The sequence below is a fragment of the Epinephelus moara genome, chromosome 21, assembly GCF_006386435.1.
Source record: "Epinephelus moara isolate mb chromosome 21, YSFRI_EMoa_1.0, whole genome shotgun sequence".
NCBI lineage: Eukaryota > Metazoa > Chordata > Actinopteri > Perciformes > Serranidae > Epinephelus > Epinephelus moara.
In genome coordinates, this window is record NC_065526.1 from 24384685 (window position 1) to 24412169 (window position 27485).

The following is a 27485-nucleotide window of genomic DNA, read 5'->3' on the forward strand; positions in this document are numbered from 1 at the left end:
ATAACCCCATCATAACCACAGCAAGACATGTGTCCTGATGATTCCTGGTTTTTATATTTATGTGTGTGTGTGATGTTCTCTAAGAGCTGCGACAAAGCATGAGGATTATTTCCACTGATGATTGCGTACAAGTCTAATATTTCAACATTTTACCATGAGACAAACTCGTATTAACAGCTGGGCATTCACTTGGATCTGAAGCACTTACTGCAGCGAGCATGCAGCGCTTCCCCCCGCCATTGAGCGTACAGTGCAGTCAAAGGCTGTGTGTCACTATCCCAGTGTGATGCTGACATTAATCAGGCTCGCCTAACCTGCTGTCTCCCCTACTGTTCCAGATGACATATCTATCTGAGGGGAGGAGCTGTGTGTTTTATCAGCTCCACACATCTCCAAGATTGCCACTAGCCTTTCATGTTCTTTTCATTTGCGTGGATGGCAGCTCACTGTTCCATAGCTGTCACACAGCCCTTTGTTATGGCTTATTACCTCCTAGACGTCATATCGCACTAGCATAAATGCAGAGCCACTTACTGTTCCGAGTCAGAAATTCAATAGAAACCTGCCAGAATAACAAATACTGTTGTCAGCATTCAAACGAGGGCAAAGAAGTTGTTTAAAGAAAGGTTTATCGCGTTTAAGAAATTAATTTGAGCAATTCCAGGTGCTAGTTTCCTCTCTCGCAGAAAACAAGAGAAAAGTGGTTAATCAATCCGGTGACTAGCTGCAAAGGTTGATGGATGCTGAGGGGTTTTTTTTTTGTTCATCTGTTTATACATCAACAATGGATGTTTTCTTTCTTTACAAAAGAGCCAGCGGGATGTGAGCAGATCATTTTATTTATTTTATACCAGCCAGTTAAACAGAAATCTGTTTGCACGGCACACATGGACGGATTCCTTTAGCTACACCCACATGGCATGAGTCAGGCTTGCCTCCTCTCCCTCTCCTATTAATGTGTTGATTAACACCTGACAGACACAGAGCTAGACGCTGTCAGAGGAAGACATCTGTTCACACATCTTTATTATTTCTTTAGCAGCCATGTTTTGGCGATAGCGGTCTGTGTGCCAGATAACTAATGTAGTGTGACTAGCCACAGACAGATGTCAACAGCAAAAACATTAGCATTTCTTGTTGACCCATGGCGCGTTCACAGGGAGTAGGAATTTGAACCAAGTTTATTTTTTCCAGATAACTGTGGCTTTTTTTAGAGGTATACTATGCAGGATTGTTGGTTAGTGTTTGTCGACATGCTTGCCAGTGAAAGTGAGAGTAAAAACCAACCTTAGATTCTCTCTCATTTGGTGTTTCATCCTATTATAGTTGCGTAATTTTGGTGCTATGTATCTTGGTCGCCTGCTGCTTACAGTCTGGCATTTGGTCACTACCTTTTTATAAAGCCCGACCTCACCTGAGCACCTTGGGTGTACACACCCATAAACGTCCGCAACACAGAAAATAAGAAAATCCAGGCAGAGGGCAGAGTCTCTGCAGAAAAACATAGCACCACACACTGAGAGTTGGTCATAAGCGATGATTCCTGAAGCGTATACCTTTAATGCAAGTTAACACAAATAGAGCACAACGCTTATGTTTTACTTGAGCAATAAAATGTTTGAAGCGTATATATTTGTTTTAACAATGCTGCCCCTTTTCCTGTGACATTCTCTACCCGAGTGAGGATAGTGTTGAAGAGAGGCTTGCAGAGAAGAATCCATTTCTATAACTAGTCGACTTGATAATCTCTGTAATGCCCTTTGGTGCTGCTCTAAGCATTTGCTCTGAAGGAAACTTTGAAGCCTCGCTTTTTCTATTTCTGCAGAGTTTCAAAAGTGTTACTAGACCCAATTTGACCTTGCCAGAATAGGGGAAAAGAGATCTCTGCGGCTGCCACTGCTGAGACTGTTAAAGCCATTTTGTATGATTAAAGTAATGAGACTTCCTCCATAAAGTTAAAATGGTTTTATGATACAGTAATTTAGCATTTTCTCCCCCGTCTCTCTTAAAGGCTAGTACGGGAGCACCAAATGTCCCTTAAAGAGAGGAGCAGTAAAAAGCATTGTCAAACAGAGCTGGCTTATATAGACTATTAAATGTTCTTCTATGGTTGGGAAATTAAAACTTCATTAGTTAGAGAAACAGCATTAGGGCAAAGCCGTATAATATTCCAAGAGTATGAGAAGTTTGCAAGGAGTTCCGGCAGGAAGGCTTGTAGGCATTGGCGTATTCATCCTCTCAGTGGCCCCAGTCAGAACAGACAACTCCAGCATGTGTGCTCAAGCCGCAGGCATTAATTTGTTCTTGGTATGGAGTGTGTGCTCATGTCTGCGTGTATCATTGTGTGAACATTAATGGTTTGATTGTACGTGCATGCATACATTAGACTATATACAGTACATCGGTGAGTATGCGCATTCACCTGTGTGTGTGTGTGTGTGTGTGTGTGTCTGTTTACATATGGGCTTTGTTCAAGCTCAGAGAATGTTTAATTCCAGCGTGTGTGGGTGTGTTTTTTTGTTCAGACTGATGCAGTCTGGTGAAGTGAGTGCCAGCACTGCAGCAGGTTACCAATAACAGTGTGTTACCTCAGTCGTTTGTTGTTTTTCTGCTGTCTGTTTGTTCTTTACTGTTGAGTTACTGAATTGTTCAACCACCTCAGTGTGTCTGTGTTTTTGAGACTGTTCAAGCCAACTTACATGGGAACCCAGAGCAGAATGAATACCAAAAATCTATCTTAACTGTAAAAAACTATACATGAACTATGTAACATTAGTCTGAACGTATAATATTAGTTTGCTATTTTCTATCTTTAAGATTTATAAGCTTTTTTACAATCATCCCACAGTCAGAAGTGTGCTATTTGTGGGCTTAAATAGACCGCAGTGTAGTGATGATCCTAAGATCCTCTGGGTATAATCTCATGCTCACCCATGCAGCAGGCATGAACACTGATACACTGGTGATGTTTTTGGTCGTTTGGATGGTTTGTTGGTTCATGGGTTCAGAGTGTGCCTTACGATAAGGCCCAGGAGTTTTTCTTGATTAAGAAAAGTTCCTGGTCCTGTTTGTGTGCCTTTAAAATGCTTCAAATGTCTTTTTTCCTGTTATAGGCAAATTGATCAAGAAACTACAAGTGGATGGAGGAGGGGGTTTAATCTCATTATTTTTTTCTTTTGGTGCTGTGTGTTGTGTGAGGGGATTGGCGCTTGTGTGACAGGGGGTTTATTTTTTTATTTTTTGCGATTGAGGCGGTCCCGCACAGATTCACTGATTCCTTTTTAACTCCGACCTTGTGATTTTTGTCATTTTGCAGGAGGCCATCATTGGTGGACTGCACTCTGAAACCACCTACTCTGTCACCGTAGCAGCGTACACCACCAAGGGAGACGGAGCTCGCAGCAAAGCTAAAGTCATCACCACGACTGGAGCAGGTCAGAGCAGGTTTTATCAGGATTATCATGTAAAACACAACATGTGCTATCTGTTTACGGTGAATACTGTGGTACTATCTTCAAGGCTTAAAACTGATAACCTCTGTGATCTTGTAGTATGATTAGAAGACTGTGTGCGTAACTGGAATGTCATGTTAGTGTTTATGGCATGCTACATGTGTGTTAGCTTCGACACCTACACTAGTTAAGATCACTAACTGCTGTTGAAGTGCCGTTAGCAAGGCATGTAACCTTCATATCTTCATATCCAGCTAATTAGTGTGCTTTAGAGGTGCTGGTTGGTGGACTTTGTTACCTTTTGATTTCCAGTATTAGCACTAAGCTAAGCTAGCTGGCTGCTGGCTCTAGCCTCATATTTAACAGACAGATGTGAGAATAGTTTCTCATCTAACTCTTCGCCAGGGAGCAAATAAGTATATTTTCCAAAATGTTTAACTATTCAAATTTGATTTAAGGGTTTCATCTTCAATATTGTACCCCCTTTGAAATATTTTTTCAGCTAAGTACCCCTTGACCAGCACAAATTATTTTTGGTAGGAAAAAAACAAACAAAAACAACAACAAGCAAACACAATACAGTCATTAACTGAAAAACTCTGTAATGCTATGTTCCAGATGTTTAGTTCATGGCAAACAATTTAGTGAAATAATTACTTTTGGAATAATGCATGACTGATATTTTTGAAATTAACATTTAAAAAAATCTCATGTAACCCCTGCAGTACTCTAAAGTACCCTCACACGAGAAACACTAATCTAGAAGAACTGCAACACAACTTATTCTTTTCTTTTTACTGTAATGTTTATTTCAGTGCCTGGCAAGCCCACTATGATGATCAGCACCACCATGGGCAACACAGCACTGATCCAGTGGCAGCCGCCCAAGGAAATGGTGGGTGAGCTGATGGGCTACCAGCTGCAATACAAGCGCACTGATGAAGAAACCTTCACGTCACGCGAGCTGAGAAAGACTGACGACCATTACACTGTCACTGGGCTACACAAAGGCGCCACCTACGTCTTCCGCCTCAGCGCACGCAACCGTGCAGGCATCGGTGAGGCTTACGTAAAGGAGATCAGCACACCAGAAGACGTGCCGTCAGGCTTCCCATTCAACCTTCAAGTCACAGGACTGACCCAGTCCAGCACCCAGCTGACCTGGGAGCCCCCGCTGGTGGCCGAAAGGAACGGCAAGATTGTGCACTACGTGGTTGTGTACAGGGACATCAACAGTCAGCAGAACAGCACCAACCGCACAGCCGACACGCACATGACTATCCAGGGCCTTAATCCTGACACTACCTACGACATCCGGGTGCAGGCGTTCACAAGTAAGGGCGGAGGACCCCTCAGCCCCAGCATTCAAAGCAGGACCATGTCCAATGGTAAGAAATGCCTGACATTTATATATAAACATGCCAGAGGTGTTTGATTTGAAAACAGAGAATCAGGGTTTAATACATGCTCACATAATCATTCTACTATTATGTACATTTGCTCATGCAGCTTAGCCCACGACATGTGTGAGCATATACGTCAACACCTGTTTACATATACGTCAACACCTGTTTATGTCTTCAACACTATAGTTGGCTCTTTTTGTTTCTTTATCAGTGCCATGTCTTTCTCATCTACCACTCAGTACAGTACAGCACTGTGTTTATTGATTTATAGAGTACTAATCTCATTACACGCTACAGTCACATTACCATGCCTCCTCATCCTCCCTCCCATTAGACACAAATCTGAAGCATACCCAGCATGTACCTCCTCATGCATTTTATAATCTTATAAATGTAAGATTTCTTATTTATAACCAGTTGTGTGTGATGCCTATTTTAAGACACATGTTGCCACTCCCACTGCCATATACATTTCTTGGTAATCACAGAGATCTCTGCCTGTTGCGTATGTCTCAGGGAGTAATAAATGGAACAGGCTTAGGGAGATGAAGGCTATTTTTATGTGATCTATAACCAAGCGTGAATGAGATTGTTGATGTTCTTTGTACCCCCCTGTGGCTTGTCAAGTTTGGTCATAAGGTATTGCCGTGCAGTGTGTTCACGTTGTTTACTCGCTGTACGGTGGTGTGAAATTTAATTACACACACAGATTACATTTTGTGGTGTACAAAATGCCTTACTTGAGATATTAATCGAAGGATTTTCCCACCCCAGATTTTCCCACCCTGAACTTTGGTGTCAAAGCTGTCATGAAAACATCTGTCCTCCTCACCTGGGATTTGCCACCAAACTACAAATCTCAAGTGCCTTTCAAGGTGAGTGCCAAGACTTCAGCAATCCTGAAATAAAAACATCCCCACCCATTTACGCAAGGATACAAAAAAAATGCCACGAACACAATTTGTATATACACAGCCCTTACCTTGCAGCCCCACTCTGCTCAGAAATGTGTTTTTGTCAGGTTTATGTCCCCAGGATGAATGACCTTGACTAAACTGTCTTTTATCTGATAGCGGTGTTTTCACATTTGTCTACTTAAGGAGGCAATGTTTGTGCATTTCCCTAAAATCTGAGATTCAAATGTAGGCGGGGTGAGCTAGATCACGCAATCAGCCAACTGGTGTGAAATACAGGAAACACAGATCAATGGGGGAACTGACTTAGACACAACACCTGCACAGAAACCTGAGATCCCAATCTCATAGCGGACTGGTCAGTAAGCAAGAGTTTGCTTTAGCATAGTAAAAGTTTTGATAGGAAACATGGTAGAATGTGCATTTTTTTGGATGTAAACTGGACACTGGAGCTTTCTTTCACTTTCAGATATTGCATGTTTCACAACCACCAATGCTGTGTCAGCCACAAGGCTCCTTGGTCAGCCACTGCTCGTTAGCCAACAAGCTAACAAGCAAACAAACAACAATAGATGTTAACTATACTCATCCTTTTGATAGATCTGCTAGTTGCTGATTTTAGTGCACAACAGACCCCTCATCTCAGTCTGGGTCTGACGTGACTCAACATGTACGGTGTTCTGATGTTTCCTCTTACGCTAACGTTAGCCATATTGATACGTGCTGTTCTTTCACTGGTCAACCAAGCTTGGGCAGCGCTGGAGGAAGTGGAAAGCGAAAGTGAAACTTAACACAAGCAAATTTCTCAATAAAGGAGAAAGAGTAAATCTGCCTCCAGCCCCTTTTTAGATTTTTTTCTTAACTATTATGTGAGAAGACCATGTTGAACATAATATTATTTAAAATGTGTCTGGGACTCTAATGGTCACTTTTCAGTGGTTTCATATACTATAATACTTGGTGTTATATTGTAAAATCTAAAATTTCCAATCACAGAAATACAAGAATGGAAACAGTTTTTTTTCCATTGGGAAAGCCATTACTGTCAGTGTTACTACAACACAATGCATAATGTGTAGTGTACATATATTTATAATACAATAGCATTGCAGCTCCACACTATCAGCCGTTAACACATTCGCCAGGGTGTGATGCATTGACTTTGCCCGTTTGCAGTAAAAAAAAATCTGAAAAGCCAGATCCATGCTCATTTATGAGGTGTAATAATCTGACAAAACGATATTATATCAATTCCCACCCCATGGTAATGGAGCAAAGACAATTTGAAGTGTAAAAAAAAACTATTGGATATGCACCAATGGGCAGGTGTGACACCGAAACACATGAGATGAAGTGTCAGATGAGATGGGCTTCTCCCTTAGGACCATACCGCTTTTGTCTATGTGTGCGACAGTGTGTGTAGGAGGGAGTGAGAGGAGACAGTGTTGCGTTTGTCCGCATGATATACATTTTTTGTATGTATGTTAACTTAAACCATAACTCCGGGGTATTCCCTTGTGTGCTCGCAGATCTTGTACAACCAGCAAAGCGTGGAAGTGCAAGGAAACCTGAAGAGGAAGCTGATATCGCAGCTGCAGCCAGACACAGACTACTCTTTTGTGCTGACAAGCAGAGGCAACATTGCCGGGGGTCTGCAGCAGCAGGTGTCCATCCGCACTGCCCCTGACCTGATCAAGACCAAACCAAGCACACTTCAGGCTCAGGGTGGCAAGATGACCATCACCCTGCCTAAGGTCCAGACCACCACACGTGTTAGGTCAGTAATGAGACACATGAGAGCGACCACAGGCCAGCTTTGACTTAGGGCAATAATGATGGTTGTTGTTAGCCAGTAGACTCAATTTTCTTGAACTGGCATAGAGGATAATGTTGCTTCATTTGTCTTTTATTATTTAGCATATATAGCATAGCATAGCATAGCATAGCATAGTATATTATGGTATAGTATATTCCTGACAGTTTGTTTTGAAAGTATTATCTCTCAAAAACATCTTTGTGGCACTAACAACATGGTGACATTTTCATCGGGCATTGTTTTTACATACATTTGTGTAAATGTGCTGAACATCAGTCATCCAGCAGATAAAAAAAATCACTGAATCATTTATTGACTGTTGATAAAAGAAGCATTTACAATTTAATTTTATGTTCAAGTGTATAAACACCATAAAACTCCATCAAATTATAAGACAAGAAATGAACAAAGGAAATTTGTATTTGAAATGTGTCCCTTTCGGGGCTTGTTAGTGGCCCTGGTCCCCTAAATGGCCACTTAGTTGTCCAAAAACATTCAGGGGCTAATTCAGCTGCAACTCGGAGCAACCTCTCTTACAGCAACAACAGTACAAGTGGCACATTAATATGATCAATACTAAACCTGTTTTGAAACTTAAAACTTCAACTTTTAATCCCGGCCAACTTTATGACACAGCGGTTGATGATAATCGAGACTTTTAACATCAGGTCGAGCCGTATTATCTTTCGACTGAAATTGTTAAGAGCAGAATTGTGCCTGACCCCGACGAGTAAAGCTTTTCCTTCAGACACACACTTACAGACACATCGAAGTAGTGGAGTGCACAGGGTGGATTGGTAAAAAGATTACAGGGCTGTCAGGGCTGGCCAAGCTCCAGCTCAGATTGACAGGCAAAGCGCGCACGTGATTGGGGATGGGGAGAGTGGAGGTGTGTGTGCCTGTGTGTGCGTGTGTGTGTGTGTGTGTGTGTGTGTGTGTGTGTGTGTGTGTATGTGGAGGTGAGAGAGGGGGGGTAGAGGAGTCTTGTTAGACATGTCTTCTCCCACTCCCAGACTTGACTGACTGTTGAATCACAGAGTCGAGGGCTGGAGAGAGGGGGAGAGAAGCAGCTGCTTTCACTGTCAGTAGCAGCTGATTTTACAAGTGGTTGAATGCCGCAGTGGGGGAAAAACTTTGAGCTGAGAGAAGACAGACTGGGGGAGAGCCCGGGAGAGGCAGCAAGAGAGAGTGAGAGCACATAAATGATCGCAGACACAGATGTTTGTACATTGTGTACCCACAAGCGCATTCTGTCATTCATTACCTTACTCCTTAGTTTGACCCTAAGCTCTTAAATGTCTTTCTGATGCCTTTCTTCTCCTTCTATTTTTGGTCTTTATAATGATAGCAGTAAAAGAACACAAACGAGCAGTCACATAGCTGGTCCTATTAACCTAAGGATTCCTATGGGGATCTCTATTAGCTGAAGGCTCCTCTCACTGGGATAGTGTTTGTTCCAGTCTACATGGCAGATGTTCTTAGTGATTAGCCATTAATTGGAGAATGCAGTGCCAATCTGCTGGTGTTCGACCTTGGTTGGACCCTCTTGTATACCACTCAAGTTTTGAATTCAGCACAGCAAGCCTCGCAGTTAAAGTATGTCTTACTAAATGTTTTGACTGTGTTATTAATGCGCTTGGCCCACTTTGATCTCAGCGTGTATGTGCTTCAGTCAGTCTGTCTTAACACAGGCTTTATTTTTCTTGGCAGGTGGTACTACATCGTGGTGGTGCCGGTGTCCCAGGCAACGCGGCGGTGGAAGAATCCAGACGAGATGGACCTGGATGAGGTGAGTGCCAGCCGGTGGCTGATTGGCTAATGTGCCAGGTCAGGGGTCCCCAACTGCATCTCCTGTTCCAACTGGGTAGGAAGTCACTGGTTGTAGCTAATTAGCTCTACCCTCCTGGGCTCAGGGAGGGGGGGATGGCAGGGCAGAGATTTTAAACAATGACTCACTCGGGCAGGTGGGGAATGTCCTGATCGAACGCCAGGTCTGCAGACAGTACCCATCTGCTGAATCAAGAAAACAGTTTGCACACAACATAATCTTAATGTTTTAAAATTATTGATGTGAATTTTGTGGAAGTAGCTCTTTTCTAAACGGTAATTACAAATCACTGCTCTACCCCCATATTTTCCTTTATAGTCTCTATAGTCAGGCTTTGACAACCCCAAACAAAGTTTTACATAAGGTATTCAAATGAGGATAAAGATTTATGACTGCTTTATTATTCTATTGAATAAAGGTCCTCCTTGTCCACAAGAGAATTGAAGCTAAATGACATGCCTGAATATTAATAGCATCATTTTTAAGTAAACTGCGAGGCTCGTTGGTTTGGATCGCTATTGTTCCAGTTCCCTGAAGAAACAGCAGAAGAGACAGAGAGAGGGAGAGAGATGGGACTCCCTGAGTCATTAAGCATTGAGCAGGCCATTGTCTCCTCCCTCTGACATAATGATTTAATAAAGCTACATCTGGAGCAGCACACGAGACATCACTGACAGAAAACAAAATGCTGCCGAAAACACAATGCCGCAGTGCTGTATGCTACTGCTCATTTATTAAGCAGGCTGGCAGTCATGCTGAGATTGTGTGCTGGAGCAAGCGCTAATTGCTCACTTCGTAACTTGGCTGCATTGTTTGCAAAGTTATATCACTGAGCAAAGGGCATGTTAGCTGTGTGCAATCATTATCTCTTCTTTGGAGGCATAGTGAGAACCAGACCTGGACATGAAGTGGGAATGCAAAAGGTTTGTTTTGAGATTTGGAGATTTGAGAAGAGTTGATGGAAGCACATAAATTAGTTAGGGGTTTTTTTCCACAGAAAACCCACAAAGATTTTGTTGCCCAAAGTCCCATTGATTGTTTTCAAGATTGAGCCTTTGATCTCCATGTTACAATATGATGCAGTAAATTCAGTCTCTTTACCAATGAGAAATTTGTTTTTTCTTTCTCATCCAATGAAATTAGATCAGAGGTCAGGGTCCTACCAACTTTGAATCTTAGTTACCAGACTTGACCTAACCTTTGCTCTCTATGTTTTCCACAGCTGCTCAGGTCAAGTGAAGGCCCTGTCCTGAGGCGCCGACGTCACCTTGATTCCTCCAAGCCTTACATTGCTGCCAAGCTGGCCTCACTGCCGACTTCCTTCACCGTGGGTGATGAGAAGAGGTACAACGGTTTCTACAACAAGCCCCTGACCAGTCCGCAAGAGTACCTCTGCTTTGTCCTGGCCGTGCTCCGATACGAAGGGACAGACAGCACTGCTAATTATGTAAGAGACACACACACTCACCCGTTAATTAAAATTTCCAAACACTGATTAAGCACAGACAATCATTATTGACAACATAAGTATTTTTTCTGTGTCTGAGTAAAGGCCCCTCCCAGATTTGTTTACCTGAGCTGAGTTCTAAATATTTGTACGTGTCACTTTTTCTTTTTTTGGACAAACTATTTAAGTTTATCACCCAGCCTCAGACTCAAACCACGCTGCCCCTCAAGCGTTTCCAAAATGGCAGCGGCAAGCCAAATTGTTGTTGTTTTTATTGCCACTTACCCTTTAATACGGCTGCCTCTAAAAGTCATTGCAGCTTGTCCAGATAACTCCCTTATCAGTCGACAATGACATCAGAGATCCAGCTTTGCCATTTCGGCAGCCAGCAGGGCCCGGCGCAGATCTCTTTACAATGCTCAACAAGACTCTTGGCTTTTTAAGTGAAGGCCCCATGCACTCGTCAAACAGCACTAACACGGAGGCCCAGCTCTCCATGGGATGGTCTGGAGTAAACTTCACTGCAGGAAGTATGAGAGTCTGCGATTGCTCTGGGCCCCTCCACTACCCGGGACATGCATATTCAATAGCTGGGCCCTGGGCAACCACAGAAGGAGAGGGAGCGAGCGCTCCATGTCCGAAACCAAATCCCAGACTTTTCACCTATTTCTTTCTCTTCTCTCTCCCCTCTCAGCTCTTTTTCCTCCGCGCGCTCTCTGCTTCTCTGTGTCTCTCTCCCTCTCCACATCTTTCTCAACCGTGAAGAGAGCAGAGGAGATTGATTAGTGTGGCTGGAGTTAAGAGGGAGACGAGGGCCTGGTCACAGGGCCTAGGGAGTCCGTAAAGCAGGCCTGATTCCCTTGAAATGCTGCTTTAAATGTCCCTAAAGCCCCCCCACTCCCCAGTAATCCCCCACTCCTTCGCTCTGAGAAGGGGAGGGATGTGCGAAGGAGGCTATAGTGGGCAGCCATGATACACTTGACTTCAAAGGAGATGCTTAAACCCCCATCGCTGCACAACACTCTCACTGCACCTGCCAGACGCACCAGGTTGGATCAGTGGCGCTCAAGATTTGTCTTTTTCTGTGTACTCCTCCTCCTTAAACTGTGTAGCACCCTCCCACCTTTAAACTAAATCGCTCGGATTAATCAGGCTTCACTCATAGGGTGAGTCAATCAGTGTGCTTACCTTCACTTCAGTAACCTGGTTATTGACGCCTCTCTGTGGTAATCTTATTTCATAAACTTCATGCAAATGAGACGCCTGATTTACTTAACTGGGATAAAGGTTTACATCACCAGGGCTAGATTGCCGCAGGAACTTTTTATTGGCTATGTATGAGCTCCATCTGTTTTATAACAGAGTTTTTACATGTGCACATGTGTGTCACAAAGACTTTAGACAGAGATGGTGTCACTCTGACAGGGATTATAGAAAAGATCATTACTTGTTTCAGTGCATCCTTGTACCCAAAATAATTATATCTAAAGTTAGACCAATGCTAAGACTGAAAAATAAGTCTGAGTAAGTTGACATCCACAGCTGAACAAGACTTCTCAGACGTGCGCACATAGAAAGGAAAAACTGGCAGCTTCATCTTTTTTTAAATTCTCTTCAGGCTGCAGCGTCACATTGTGTCACAAATTTACTCAAAATACGCCATCCTTGGTTCAAATATACAGTAAGGGTTAGGGAAGTAATCCAATTACTGACCTGCTGCATATAGTAAACACAGGATTTACAGTAACAAGATTACCGCGGTGCATGTGAACACCTTGATTTCCTCATTTCTCCCAGTAACCTGGTTTCTTGTGTGCATGAAAACATACTGCAGTCTGCGGTGGTGAGTACAGGCAGTGCTGTCATTGATCGCCACACAAATCCCCTAACCGCACTCTTTGGGAAACTCAGATACCACAGCAGTGTTTGTTTTTGTCACCCCCAACGCGGCACTTGCAAACGTTTATTACCAAACACAAACGAGTACAGAAGGTAAGGCGTGCAGCGAGATGGAGCAGTTGGCAGAAGCTGCCTCGAGCAGGATCTTCACCAGACCCAGGAGAATAAGACAACAAGTACTGGAGTAAATGACTTGTGTCTTTACTACACTTTCTCGCCACCACCCAAACTCCCTCAGCGTAGATCAAACAGGACCGCCAGGGCTTAATAAGCCCTCGTATATCAATGGCCACGAGCAGCCAGCAGTGGTTGGAGGGAAGAAGAGAAGGAAGGAAGGCAAAGGGGGATGAGAGAGAGAAAGAAGAGAGTGTGCCTTCATGTCTCCCCAGCACCCAAGGCAGATAAACAAGCCGGGGGAAGTGTGAAATGGGATGATAGATGCTGGGTGTGTATAAACAGTATCATTTAATGCGAGAAGAGAGTGAGGGAGGGAGGTAGCATGAAATATTGTGTGATGTGAGACAGAGAGGAGGGGTGGTGTTGGAGAGAGGAAAAGAGGAGAGCAACATTTTTGTCTTGTGTCCCGTCCAGCCTGTGAAGCACGAATGAGAGAAAACTGAACTGGTGGAAGAGGACGAGATTTTGCTAATGTGTGCTTTTCTTTTGATAAGGGAGAGGTGAGCTTATGGCGTAGAGAGAAACGGAGTGCTCAAATGTGTTTACCACGTTTTTTGTTGTTTTTTTTTCTGTTTGCAATGTTATCCAGGCATTTATATTCCACTCACTCTCAACAAGAATTGGCTTTGTAGCACTAATTCTGTTGGTGCTCTGGGCTCCAAACACCCTTAGCATGGAAGACTGGCTGCTTTCAAAATTTAAAAGGCTTTGACAAACAATATCAAGAAAGAATTATGAAAACAAGATGTTTTTTTCAAGCAGAGAGTGTAAGCATATTCACGCCCAACTTTACACCAAGGGTGGCAGGAATATAGGCAACACTGATGTCACTTCCACTCCTAGAGGCATCTCCCTTTAGCGGTCCCTCTAGATATCTGGATGCTTGGTATTCAGACAGCTAGAGAGGAAAAAGTGCAGTTTCTGGTGCTGAATGGGAACGAAAAATTTGAGTGAAGGGAAAAAGAAGTATGAAGAGAGAGCTACAGTACGATGGAGAAGGGTCATCGTACAGGGTAGGCTAGACCCTGCAGCCACATATCTGTTCCTCATAGATAAAGGCATACTCACTCAAGCTATCATCTTTCCCTCTCACTTCTTGTACCTCCACTTTTTTTGTTCCTTTCTCTTGCCTTCCTTCTTCCACCCTCTCGCTGTCTTTCCCTCTGTCACGCAACAATGAGGAGTGTGGGCTCTTCAGGCTCCCCAGGGAGGCGGAGGGAACGGCAGATACATAATGGCCGTCTTTGCATGTTTGTTTGTTTGTCTGGTGCGCACCCCTGCGGCTTATTTAAGCCACTTTTGGAGAGACATTGAGCTAGCGGGGTCAATGGCGAGTTGAAACAAATGTGCCTGTGTCGTGCGTAGCAGATTCTGCGCTCAGGGGATGGCGGAGCAGCGGTCGACTGGGGAAGCTGTGTAGCCCACGGGCCAGATAGCAGACTCGATATACTGCTACTACCATAACACCTCTGCCTCAGTCTATCTCTCTCTGTCTCCTCGCTTTCTGCCATCTCTCATCACCCACTCTCTCTTTGTCTCTTGTTCTCTTACTGCGGCTCAGACAAACACTTACAATCATACACACACACACACTCACACACACACACTCAGCGGTTGCTACCTAGACAAACACACACATTTGTGGAGGCTCAGAGGAGCTTGAGAAAAGGCTCAGAAAAACTCATGTATGCTCTCACACACACGCTTTTACACACATTTGTTTATAGTCTTTGCGCACAATCAAACACTTTTTTTATATTTCTGTCACTGACAGATGCACACAGGTACTGACATAAGCAAATGCATTCATTCACTCGTAATAGTTACAGTTGTATATACAGTATCTATAGTACAGTAATAATACTTATCTGCAGTGTTAACACACACACACACAATCATATGCTCTCCTTTGTCTTTTCTCAGTAGAGATGGGGTTTAATAAGATTTTGTCTTATCTAATATTTAATCCACTTTCTGAATTTGACTCCCTCATGAAATCTATTCAGGTTTGGCTCTCAACTTTGATATTGATATAATGAAAAGCAGTTGTCAGCGTATAGTTACTTTGATTTACGCATTTCAAAAAGAGTGGGAGGAAGTAACTTTTTAAATCAACTTAAGTTAAATACAATTATAAAGTTTAACTGAGGTCTGTAATCACTTTTTTTTTTGACGGAAAAGTACTTCAGTTTTGAGTGGCAGCTTGATTACCTCTCACAAATTGTCAGCACAACCTGAAAATGAGATCTGTGCTATGAAATCGCTGTAATCAAGGTTAATTAGCTACAGTTGAGGCATTTCAATCGACCAAAGTGTCAGGTCAGCAGAGGTTAAATATGCAGAGCCTGCAACCTGAATGTTATATGCATTGATCATAAAGTATATCCGTAATGAAAACGAGTAAGTCAAAGATTTGAGATTGATTAGCCTTTGAGGTTAGCAAATCCAGGGATTTATCATCTACCTCTCACATGTAGACACACCCATGTCCATACTGTACACATACTTTCACACTGTTTCAGCATGGTCAGAGTTACACATGTACTTACTTTTATGTCTCTCACTGTGTATGACTCACTCACTCTCAGCCTCACACATTCCTTCACTGCACCATCACTCTATTGTGATACCACTCTGCGAGGCATTAGGAGCTGCGTGACTGAGCTTTTATCAGATATTAGGGCCGTTCAAATGGATGATCCCAGTACTTTGCCGTGACCAACAGACAAAAAGCCCTCTCTTTTTGTTCGTCCCTCTCCTCTCCTCTCCCTCTTCCTCCCTTATCCTTCTCTGAAAGCACAGCTGCAGTCATTTGTTACACCGCAAAAAGAAAAAAAAAAAGTTTTTTCCCAGGATTCCCTGCAGGGCCACATCCTACAGCCTTTTTTGGGCCCTCCCGAAGGAACAGGAAGCCTTGTGGTGTCGTCACATCAGCAGTGTCCCACTGCTGTGCCGGTTGTCTTTGTTCTTAGATAATAGGTTCCTCCCAAAGGCGCACAGAACGGGAAAGTACTGGTCTCATGTGCCTAGTGTGTGTTTCTATGTGTGTGAAGACAAAGACAAATGAGAAGCACTGCTGCTGTAAACTACTGCTGTAATATGAAAATGTGAATCTTTTTACTTTCCAACTTGAGCTATCTCACGCCTGTGCCTTAATATCAGAGCACGCTGGTTCGCACGTACACGAGTGAGACATGCTGTAGCACTCACACACCCATACTGTACATTTTTCCGGCAGTTGCCCAAGAGTACGAGAGATAACAGAACTATATGACAGAACGCAGGACTCTTTGAGCTCATCTCAGCTTATCTTTCCAATTAATATCTGCCTGTGTGCCGAAGAGCAGGCTGCTGTGCAGCTAATGATCCGGATTACTGCTGCCTGCCGCCCCGCCACTCCTGCTGCATGCTGGGAGCCCAATTCCCTTCGAGGGCTGCGATCTGTCACCCATGCCTCCCCACACACCCCTCCCCTTCAGGACCTGCATCTCCCATCGTCGTTCAATAGGAAGCACGCTGAGCTCTAATGACAGATGCCTCGCACCTCCCTCTTTTTCCTTCTCATCTGTCAACTTGCTCTCCTGCAGTTGGTCTCCCTCCTCTTTCAGACACTTTTTTAAACGCCATACTGCGTCGCCTCATGCACCCACCCCTCAGACATACACTCACACACCTCCATCCTTCCCTTCCCTCCTCCCCTCCGTCATTTGAAGACGGAGGAGCATGGAGATGTCTCATTTACAACCAAGGTAGAAACACACCCTCACCGCCACCTCCTCCTCCTCCTTCTCCTCCTCCTCCTCCTCTCCCGTCACGGTGTGAACACTAATGAAGAAGAGATGAGTCCTCTCCTGTGCCCCCATTTATCTCAGCGGCCAAGGGACACGCACACTCATCCCTGCCTCTCTGTCTCTGCCTCTCTCACTCCCCTTTCTCACACTTGCTCTGCCATCATCTCCAACTTGATGCAGTGCTTTAATAGAAACATAATAATAACTTCATTAGCAGAGATGGTTATTGTTTTTGGGAAAGTGTCTTTTGAGTTAGGTCGATAGCTTTATGGCTTGTTCTGCTGCATCCTTGAACCGTGAACCTATTATTAGCATGAAATAACTTAGTTCTCAGGGTGCCAGAAACAAAAAAATCTACAGTCACATATTTTGATTCCCTTTCCTTTTCAAGGTAGACGCAACTAATACTATATTTATTTTTATATATTTCATTATTTCCAACATTGTTACATGAGCCACAGAAAATAATGTATAATACCTGTCTGTTATTCCCTTTCTTAAATAGTTTTTTCTTTGTTGTTTTTCTCTTAATTCAAAGTCTAGACAGACAACTTTTAATCAACGCAGCACTTGCAAACGTTTAGTACCGGACACAAATTGGTACTGAAGGTAAAGCGCGCAGCCGATTGAGCAGTTGGCAGAAGCTGCCTCAAGCAGGGTCTTCACCAGACCCAGGAGAATAAGACAAGTACTAGAGTAAATGACTTGTGTCTTTACTACACTGTCTCGCAACCACCCAAACTCTTTTGTTTTTGGGAAAAGCGCTACTCTCTTCAAAAAGCTCACTTCATTTGTGCCGTAAATTGAGCCTTCATTTTTCTAGGAGATCATACCTGGTAGCTAACAGAGCTGCATAGTGAAAGCAGGAATTGTAGGGAACCAACATAACCACTGTTGATGCCATTATTCTGTAGCCATGACATGTGCAATCAACACTTACTTCATAATGATAAGTTACAGCAAAAAACTGGTCGATTTCCACTTTGAGAATAGAGGATGCTGCCTGTTGTTGTTAGCTTGTCAGCCATTGTCTCCCATTGTCTGCCACTTCTCAAATGTATGAAAACAAATCTATGACCCATATCCTTTTGTAATCCTAGCATCATCATAAAAAGGCTGTTCTTGCCTTGAGTCTGTGTGTTGGAGGTTGCTGATGTGGTAATATGCACCCACAGTTTTTCACCTTGCCAGCATGCTTTGAGAAAACCAACCAAAAAGTTATTAACAAAAAAGGTTTACTTTACTTTAACAGCAGGCTAACGTGCTTGTTCTCTTAACTTTCAGCTCTTTTTCTCTGGGATGTGTGGACTATTTTTAACTTGGCTTTTAAAAAACCCCTTAGGAAGGCCACTGTATGTTTAGATAAGAAGGGAAAACCTTGCATACATCTTGTAGATCTGACGTGACTCTGCTCTCATGTACCTGCACTTTTCTTTTGTCTTCCAGATGACATTTTCTGCCAGTCCCTACTCAGACCCAATCCAGGTCACAACAAGTATGGCTCAGGGGATGGAACAACCTGAAATGTTGTGGGTTATGGGCCCAGTGCTGGCTGTGGTCCTCATCATCATCATCGTCATCGCCATCCTGCTCTTTAAGAAGTAAGAGGCTGTTCTCAGTCATTTTCCTCCATGTCTGTATGAGGTTGAACTGCATCGACACTTGTGATTGTAGGTTTCTTTTGGTTGCATCAGGAATGTTAATGAGACATGTTCCCCTCTGCCACTTGCACCAGGCTGCTCACACACCAAACTGTAACATCCAATTTCCTTACCATAATATACAGTGTGACGGGAAAGGAACCAACGGTGGATTGATTTGTCTTTTAGAAAATCCTCATTTCGCCCCAGAAGATTTTGGCCTGGTTGGTCGTTTTTAACAGTACTATGTGACGTGTCAGTTGAAACGGCAGCTGACATCGCCTCCCTAATGAAAAGTACAGCTTGGCTGTCAAAAACCGTTAGTTAGGAGTGAGAAATGTGTTTTGGCCAACACCATTGGTCATTTCAAATAAGAAACAGAAGGCTGCAACAGAGGGCTTAACTAAAAGCTCAGTCAATATCTCTTAAAAGCACTTTAGCTGCCACTGTGCAGCACACCGTGGATACAAGCAGGCCAACAAGGTGCTGGGGAGGCACGTACAAATAGATAATGATAGCTAGTGCTGCAGCAACAAGTCCATTAGTTTTATATATTAAGTAAAAACAAACAGCCAAACATTTCCTGGCTGCTACTACAACTAAACTGTGACTAAACGTTCCTTTTCTTTTTAGATATATCTTAGTAAATTGAATATCTTTGGGTTTAGAAACAGTGATGCTATTTTTCACTATTAATCAGTCAATCAAATAATTAACAGATTAGTTCATGACAAAAATAATAAGGCTGCAACCTATGGTTATTTTTGTTTTATATTAATCTGACAAATCCTTTCCCAGATGATGTTTTGTTTCATAACAACATTCGAAAACTGTTAAAAAAAAATGCCCATTACAATATCCTAGAGCCCAGGGTGATTTCATTAAATGTCTCATTTTGACAAAAAAGCACTAATTTTACTATAATAAATGACAAGCAGCAAACTCTCACATTTGAGAGCCTGGAACTATACATTTTTTTTCGCATTGATGAATAAAAGTGAAGAAATTGATTGATTTATTCATTAATTCATTCAGTTACTTAGCTTAATGGTGCAGTTCTTTATATTTAATAACCATCAGTTGCAACTCGTGGCCTTTTGTGAGGCATGTTTGCATTAAACAATTATTTTATGTTCACAAAGAAGACAATAATAATAATTTGGTTTGGACTCCATAAAGGTACCATTTAGATGGGAATCGATTGATTGACTGATAAAGTTCTGCCTCCCTATCCTCTCCTGATGGCTCCATTACAAATTTTACAATTCCCATCATACTCACTCTCCAACCACCCACAGCCTACCAGATTGCTGTAATGCTACCGTCTCCAGCAGACCTAGAATGAGACTGGTTAATAATAGGCCTTGAGACAGCTCACTGCTGAGCAGCACATAGACAGGAGGGGCAGTGGGGAGGTGGCTGTGTGCCCTTTACACCTTGGACAGCAGTAAATGTGCAAGGGAATAATAACACTCCAGCTATGGTTGTTATTTCTACCCGCATATTCATCAAGCCCAATACGAGCAGTGAACAATGATGAGGTTATCCTCAAAAGTCTCCAGTAATTCATAAGATAACTTTTTACACTGTGCCATTAAGATGTGGCTTACATTTTTGGAAGAAATGGATCTAGCTTTCTGAAAATTTTAGAGTTAGAACAAACTTTAAACAAAGACGTTATAGATCCACATGGATGACAATTACCTATTAACACCCCTCCCCCTCTTTTTGCCCCTTGTGAAAGCAGCAAACAGGAAAGGTGGGTACTGTCACTGTTACATCAGTCACAACTTCATCTTCCACCACCCAAGTCCCTATCATCTGTGTTGTGAAATGTGGTGGTATTCATCAGCTCTTCAGGGTTGCAGGGTCAGCTTCCTCTCAGCTCCAATTGGCATTATACAAAAACAGTCCACTCAGACAGAAATGAAAGGAAACCTCTTTAATCTGATTTGTTCCATTTTACAAGACATGAGAAGCAGCTGACTCTGCAGCCTTTGATAACTGGGGTCAAAGGAACCCCCAGGTCACGTCCGTGTACCAGTGCATGTTCCACATCTAGTGCCAGTGCTCCTCCTCAGATCGTCCTGTCTGCCATGGTTTGTCTCCGTGCTGTGTTTCATTATCCAGCCAGTGTCAGCGCGCCCCTCCAGGATTGGCCCCATCTGAATATGCCAAGGCATCACCTGCTGCTGAATGGGCCATTGTGAAGTAAATGCCAGACGGGGAAACTGCTGAAAAAGAAATGTTCCCATCTTTTAAGCTGACATTTTCCACCGAGACCCATTCCTCCACTTTTAGCCTTTTTTCCCTTCTCCCTGCTTCCTCGTGGCAGGAGTCTCAACAAAGGGCCCTGTTCTACCCTCATTAAGTGCGCCCCGTACTGCACACACACTCGTACACTCACACCGTGCATGTGTGTAAGTGTGTGTACTTACATTCTCACACGTCTTAACCCTCACTTTTAGCCTGAGATGAATAACCCCATTGAGATTGCTGCCATGTTTACTTTAGCCCGGCACTAAAGTGTGATGTAGATTGGCATCTGATTGGGTCAGAGGGAGAGATGAGGGGTGTGGAGAACAGATCGCAGATGCCCGAGTCTTCCACCCCCTCCCCCAGCCCAGCCCAGCACCAGCAGTGATCTCTGGGAAAACCGGATACGGTCTGGCTCAGCTCTCTCTGCTGGAGAGGAAAAGATGCTTGTCATAGATTAGCCGTCACGCTGCTAGCATTAGCTTAAGCCCCTGCAGCATAAGATAACAGGTGGCGGTGAGGCCCAAGCCCCAACGGCCGAGGTGGACCGGGTTAAGGCTGTGTGTGCACCACCAGCTTTATGTATTCTCACCACGCCTGGCTTCAACAGAAGGCCCTGCTCCTGCCTAAAACCCACGCTCGCCACTTGCAAATGGAGTGCAATGAGATGTGAAATTTCCACAGGGCGCCCTGATGCTTCCTTCCGCCCATTTCCATTTGCAGTCAGAAGGCTTGTGAGTCTGCAGCTGTATCTGTGTGAGTGTGTGTAGTTGTGAAAGTGAGGTGGGAAAGCGTACATCTGTGTGCCTGTTTGTGTGCGTATGTCAACAGATGCTGGCTGTCTGAACGTTAGAATACAGGCAGGCTGCGTTTTCTGTTCCCTCTCTCCGCCTGATGGACAAAGCTACGGTCGACTGAGCCGAACCAGGCCGAGCTGTGCTGTGCTGTTTAGTGCTATGCTAGATTCAGCTAGCCCGGGCCTGGCAGCGCAGGTGCTGCAGAACTGGTCTAATTACCCAGTGTTGTGCCACCCAGCTGATGAGCTAATTACAGCATCCGCCTGTTTTCCTCTCAATCTGGAAAGCCAGTAAACACAATGTGTTGTTAGCACACACACACAGCAGCAAAAATCACACATTTAAATCTTTGCTACACTCAAACACACACGCTCTTGTACACATACCCACACAGCAGCTGTCACCTATCCAGCAGCAAACAAACCCAACCTAGCCCACTCCAGGAAAATGATGGCGTTTCTTCAAACACATTAAACTCCAGTTGGCAAACTAATGGGGGTAATGCCCTGGTACCTAGTGTCTCTTGAATTGCTGGTCCTCAGAACTAGTTTCAAGAACCCTTAACTATGCCATTAACCTCATCAAGAGTGCGCCACAGTGAAAATGTGTGTTCCCTTCAGTGCTTTTTCCCAAACTTATAGAGGAAACATTGATGTCACTCTCAATCATCCTGTCATTCCCACTTGCAGTTAGCTTAAGGAATTGATGGCTGAGTTGGTGCTCTTGTATTGAGCACATAGGTGGTCTTGGTACGATGTGGTTAACGCCTTACTGTCTGTTTCTGCCACCTCAGGAAGCGGGCGTCACCCCTACCAAAGGATGAGCACTCAGGTGGGGTGAAAGACTCCCTGCTGGCCAACTCCTCCGACCCTGTGGAGATGAGAAGACTCAACTACCAGACCCCAGGTAATAAACGATTACCATTCATGTAGCAACATATGGTAATATTTGCTCTGCTTTCCCTCAGCAACTGCCCTTAAATGAACTAATGTGTCCATGTCATATGGAACAGGTGGTAGAGATGGAGAGGTTGCCATGTTGACAACTTGATGATTGCATTACAGCAGAGCTGGTTTTGTGAGGATTAAAATACTGAACAATATAACTTCACAATATGTCATAATCGCAATTTGGATGTTGACATGAATACCGTTTACAAGTTGGAAACTTAGATACATGATAACTCTGATGAGGGCAGGGCAATATATGGATATCATATCAATATTGCAATATGAGACTAGATATCGTCTTAGATTTTAGATATCATAATATCGCAAGTCTCTTTTGTTGGTTTCATTACAGTTCAATGATTTTCTGAACTTTACGAACCAGACTCTCCTAGCTGTTCTATTATTTGCTTTTACAGACTTTATATATCCACTTTACATCCACATTACTGATAATTATTTATAAAAAATATCCTTGTGTAAATATTTTGTGAAAGCATCAATAGTCAAGCCCACAATATCGCCGCAGTATTGATTTTGAGGTATTATCCATATCACCCAGCCCTAATTCTGATTGACATCAACAAGTGATCATCTCCACTTGCCCTCACAGTCCTGCTTAGTGGTAAACTAAAGAAAGTTTTCTGTGTCATAAGTGTGTTATATATTGTGTGAGTATCTATACTATATTCTAATTGTGTGCATTTTAATCAGGTGTGCAGATTCAGTGAATATTGCTTCCATAAACAATGAATAAAAAGTGTATTCTGCCTCTGTGACTGAGGATTTGAAAGGGCTTCATTCCAAAATGAAAATCCCCCCAGAAATTTATCAGATGATCCTATCTTCTACGCTGAAAGAAAATATCTAAAGGTGGCTCATACCTTTAATAGTGTTTCGTAACATCTTGTATTTTCAAGCTTTTATTTTTTCCTCAAATAGTAGATATTGCATTTTGGAATGATTTTTCTTTCTTCTTTTTTTTTTCTTTTTTTTTTCTTCAACTAAACTCTAAACAGCCTTTCCAAAAGCAATCTACTTCTGCAGCGAACGCCTGCCTTCCTGTTCTTTTGATGGATCTCTTGTTTATTAGTGCTTTGTAGCAGGTGTTGCTGTATGAAATTCATGTGTCCTGCTTATTTTGTTATTTATCCTCAGGCTGTAAATCTGACCAGTTCTCAAAAAAAGACTAATTGGTCAATAAGAGAAAACAAACAAATCATGCTCGCCATAATGCCCAGCTTTGGACGGTATCAATGGAGTCAGGCCGAGTGAATTCAGATTCCATCCACGCACGGTGGTGAAGTGGGGATGGGGGTGGGGGGGTGTTGTGTCAGGGTGCCCGCCTCAGCATCAGCCTTCTTCCTTTTTCCCTCCTGATCTCCTACCTCCTCCCCCATTCCTCGCTCCTCCTCCCTCCATGAGCTCCTTTCATTCCCCCTAGCTGGTAATGAGTCCTGCTACCTCTGATGTCAAGGTGAGCCAGGCGGATGGGAACAATGGAGCTGAGAGAAAATGTCAACCCCGGTGCACGCGCGCTTGTGTGCGTTTCTGTGTGTTTTCTGTGCGTGTGTGTATGTGTGCATCCCTTCTCACGGGTTATTAAAGATCCCGTTTGCCGTACACACAGAGGCACACACGCAGAAACACACACAGCCCCTTTGAACCCCTGCAGAGGAATTAAGCAGTGCTGCCGCTCTAAAAGAGCCCTGTCCTCCCGTCCTCCCACTCCACCTCTTTCCTCTTTTGTCTTCCATTTCCCCCTGTAGGGTAATCTCTCTCTCTCTTTCGCTCACACTCTGCCCCCCCTCTCTCTTTCTACGTCAACATTTTTCTCCTTCTTTCTCTCCCTTTCCACCTCGCTGTTTTCCTTCAAGACTTGTGATTATCAAAAATCACCAAGGCTGCGTCAAGCTCGCGAAAACGTGTGAGATTCCAAGGTTGAGCGGTGCGAATATTGAACAGTTCGTTCCTCTGTCCCCCAGCTCTCTTTCTCTTTGATTCACCCACAGCAGGTGATCATTCCTGCCCTGATTCTGATTGCTGTTAAGTGGTTCAGCCGATTGCAGCTCATGTCTCCAGCATGTTGGTTTGTTAAACAGACATCAGCTGCACCTTGTGGCACTTCAGGAGCAGGCGTGTGGTTCTATGAGTAACTGACCGGGTTTATCCTTGGCAGACCTGGTTCAGATAGTATTTGCAAATACTTAAGTGAGATCACTTGTGTTTGACACTTCAGATGAAGTATGTAGTGCCATTTACGGAGTAGCGCAATTTACAGTTAAGTAGTCACAGAGGAGTATTTTAATGTGCAATGAGGAGATATTACCAACATTCAGATGAGCTCAGTTTTATTTTATCTGCCTAAAGTGGTTTAGATCATCTGGTAAAAGTGACTTGTTTACAACCTGTCTGATCATCTGACCACTCACATGTCATGTTCCCAGATCACAGTTAACACTTTAATGATTATAATGTCATCATAACCAAAGTGAAGTGAAGATTTAACACTGAACATGTACTCAGTAGTGCAGTTCACACTGAGCAGTCACAGCAGAGTGTTTTAAAGTCAGGCTTTGTATGCACTTCTGTTTAACAGCCCGAACTACACTACTTGAATTGTCCTGAGAGGGCAAACACCACCCGCTGCGCACTCCAACTAGCTTGAAAGGTTATTTGCAGATACTGTTTGGCCCCGGTCTGATCCTGAGCCATCCCCATTGATTGAGTGTTCTTCTTCCTCCCTCCTTCACTCTCCTCTCTCCACAGGTCCCAGCTCTCATCGCTGCCCCAACACTCCAAGTTAGTCTGCTCTCTCACCTACTGTGTATTTCCCACACATGAAGTCTCTCCTCCTCTCTCACTCGCTCGTGATCCCATTCCCCCTTCGCAATCCCGACAGACATCACAAGCCCACAAGCTTGTAGCCTCTGGCGCTCCAAGGATGCAGGAACGTCCTCTCTTGGCTGTGAACCTCCCACAACACCTTTTTGGTGCGGAAGCAGGGGACTAGGTGGTTTCATGGATAGTTGAGCAGTGCGGACAGTTACTCTTGCCATGCATTAGCCTTGTTATCTATGGCTTCACTCTCCATTTACCCAACAACATGGTTGTAAAAGACCTCGGTGAACATGCACAAACACATACACACTGATGTTAATGTGCTCATAGGTCCCTCAGTGTGATACTATTAAATTAGTGTAATTGGTTAGGTCTCATCTTGTGCAGTGGCCATAGTTACCAGCCATTAGCCATTAGCATTACGGCAATAATGAGCTTGCAGCAGTCGCTCATCTGAAAGCGTGACCCATGACCTTACAGATGCGCTCAGAGGCAAAGGCACTAATGTTAATATACATACCTTTTTAAAGTGTCTTTCTGATCTCTGTGTGACTCAAAGGCTGTAAGGTTAATGATGCTTCATGTATAACTTTAGAGCCTCTTCATGCGTCGCATACAGTTAACTTTTAACACATAAGGCAAGTTCCCAGCAATCCGTTTAAGCGCAGAGCCTTGCCAAGTTCAGAGGCACAGGGGGAATTTGTGTCGGTAGATTAGCAATAAATCATCCAATAACTCGGCGATGAGAAATCTAGAGAGCAGCAGGGGGGTTGTTTGAAATTAATCCAGCCCAAGCGCTCCAGGCTGGGCCGAAAGATAGTCTATTGTAGGGAAAGAGATTTTCAAAGAAATGAGTTTTGGCTGGTGACCAGTCAGTTTTTTTCTTCTCTGGGAAGTGACAGTGTGACTGATTTGTAGAGACTTGTGGGTTCTTGCTCTGATCCCACCTCTGCCACCAATTGAGCGTTGTGGAGTCAGAGCGATGTCTGCCTCCTGCTTCCCTCCAGGAGCATGCTCACCCAGTCACTCATGTGCATCGCCGTGCCAGCCCCACCTCTGTCCTCCTCACTTAGCATGACGATGTCACCAAATGTCACCAAATGTCACCAGCCTGTTTCAACTTGTGCGCTCTCTCTCCTTTCTCTCTTCTCTCCCGCTCTTCATGCATTGTTGAACAAAGTGCACTCTCCTCACCGTTACACAGCCACCTCATGGTCCCACTGGCAGCCTCACTCACCCTGTGGTCCAACCAGTGTTTGTGTAAGTCGATGTGTAAGTCTAATGTATGAACAGCTAGATCTCACTCTATTCTTTGTTTCTTTCTCCCCTCCTCCTCCTCTTCCTCTCTCAGGAATGAGGGAGCACCCACCCATTCCTGTCGTTGACCTGGCTGACCACATCGAGCGACTAAAGGCCAACGACGGCCTCCGCTTTTCCCAGGAGTATGAGGTAAGAGCCATGCGCTAATGCCATATCAGTGTTCCCCACTCACTTTAAAGCGTGTAAATGCATTTCTTTGTTATCGTGTCTGGGAGGAAGTTTTGTGTTTATGCCTCTTTGATCCCATATGCATGTATTCTAATGGATTATGGAAGACTTCTTTCACAGACATTCCTCAGTCATTTTTACAACTCTATTACCAATCCCACCAGGAAACCAACACTTACATTTAATGCTGCGAGATGCTTTTTCACAAAACTAGCAGGTGGCGAGTTGCTTAAGCAATCTGTGTGCGTCTTGATGTTTCCCTGAAGAATGTTATTTTGCAGGCGGTCTCCCCAATGCAACTCAGTGAGGGATTATCTCTTGTCAGTGTTCTTCCTCAAAAAAAAAAAAAGAAGAGGGGGGGGGGCGAATTTGCATTTAAAGTGGCACATAGTTGGTTTGGGGACAAAGCGAGGCCAGATCAAGAGGAGAGGCATCCTTGAATACAGAAAAACAAGAGCTGTCTTTTATTTATTTGTTCTGAATGTTCGATCTGTTTTGTCTAATCAGCTCTATTCCTCACATTGATGGATTCAACAAGGCTGTTGGAGTGATTGTAGATCTTTTTTGGGGGGACTTATTTCTACCTTCACCTAAAAAGTTGTGATTGCCTCTGTCTGTTTGTCTGTGACCAGCATGTGTTGCTACAGCTTGAAATTTGTTGTGCAATTTCACACTCCCGAGAGAAACAGCTCATTTATTTTGATGACCTTGTGACCTTTCCCCGAGCATCACCGCAAGCCCAAACTTTTATAACTGTTCTGTTATCTGCCCTGTCCAGTGTTTACT

The 27485-nt window shown here is 43.7% G+C and overlaps 1 protein-coding gene across 3 annotated transcripts in view; it reads left to right on the top strand.

Annotated features, from left to right (window-relative positions):
• Positions 1 to 27485, top strand: part of LOC126408757 (receptor-type tyrosine-protein phosphatase F) — a 188402-nt gene that overhangs the window by 134933 nt on the left and 25984 nt on the right. For all 3 annotated transcript variants that reach the window (XM_050074419.1, XM_050074418.1, XM_050074420.1), the window contains 9 exons: positions 3317 to 3434; positions 4268 to 4840; positions 5633 to 5733; positions 7302 to 7549; positions 9299 to 9377; positions 10639 to 10863; positions 18177 to 18331; positions 22217 to 22329; positions 26563 to 26660. In XM_050074419.1, coding sequence (XP_049930376.1) covers positions 3317 to 3434; positions 4268 to 4840; positions 5633 to 5733; positions 7302 to 7549; positions 9299 to 9377; positions 10639 to 10863; positions 18177 to 18331; positions 22217 to 22329; positions 26563 to 26660 — 1710 coding nt within the window. The remainder of the gene's footprint in view (positions 1 to 3316; positions 3435 to 4267; positions 4841 to 5632; positions 5734 to 7301; positions 7550 to 9298; positions 9378 to 10638; positions 10864 to 18176; positions 18332 to 22216; positions 22330 to 26562; positions 26661 to 27485) is intronic.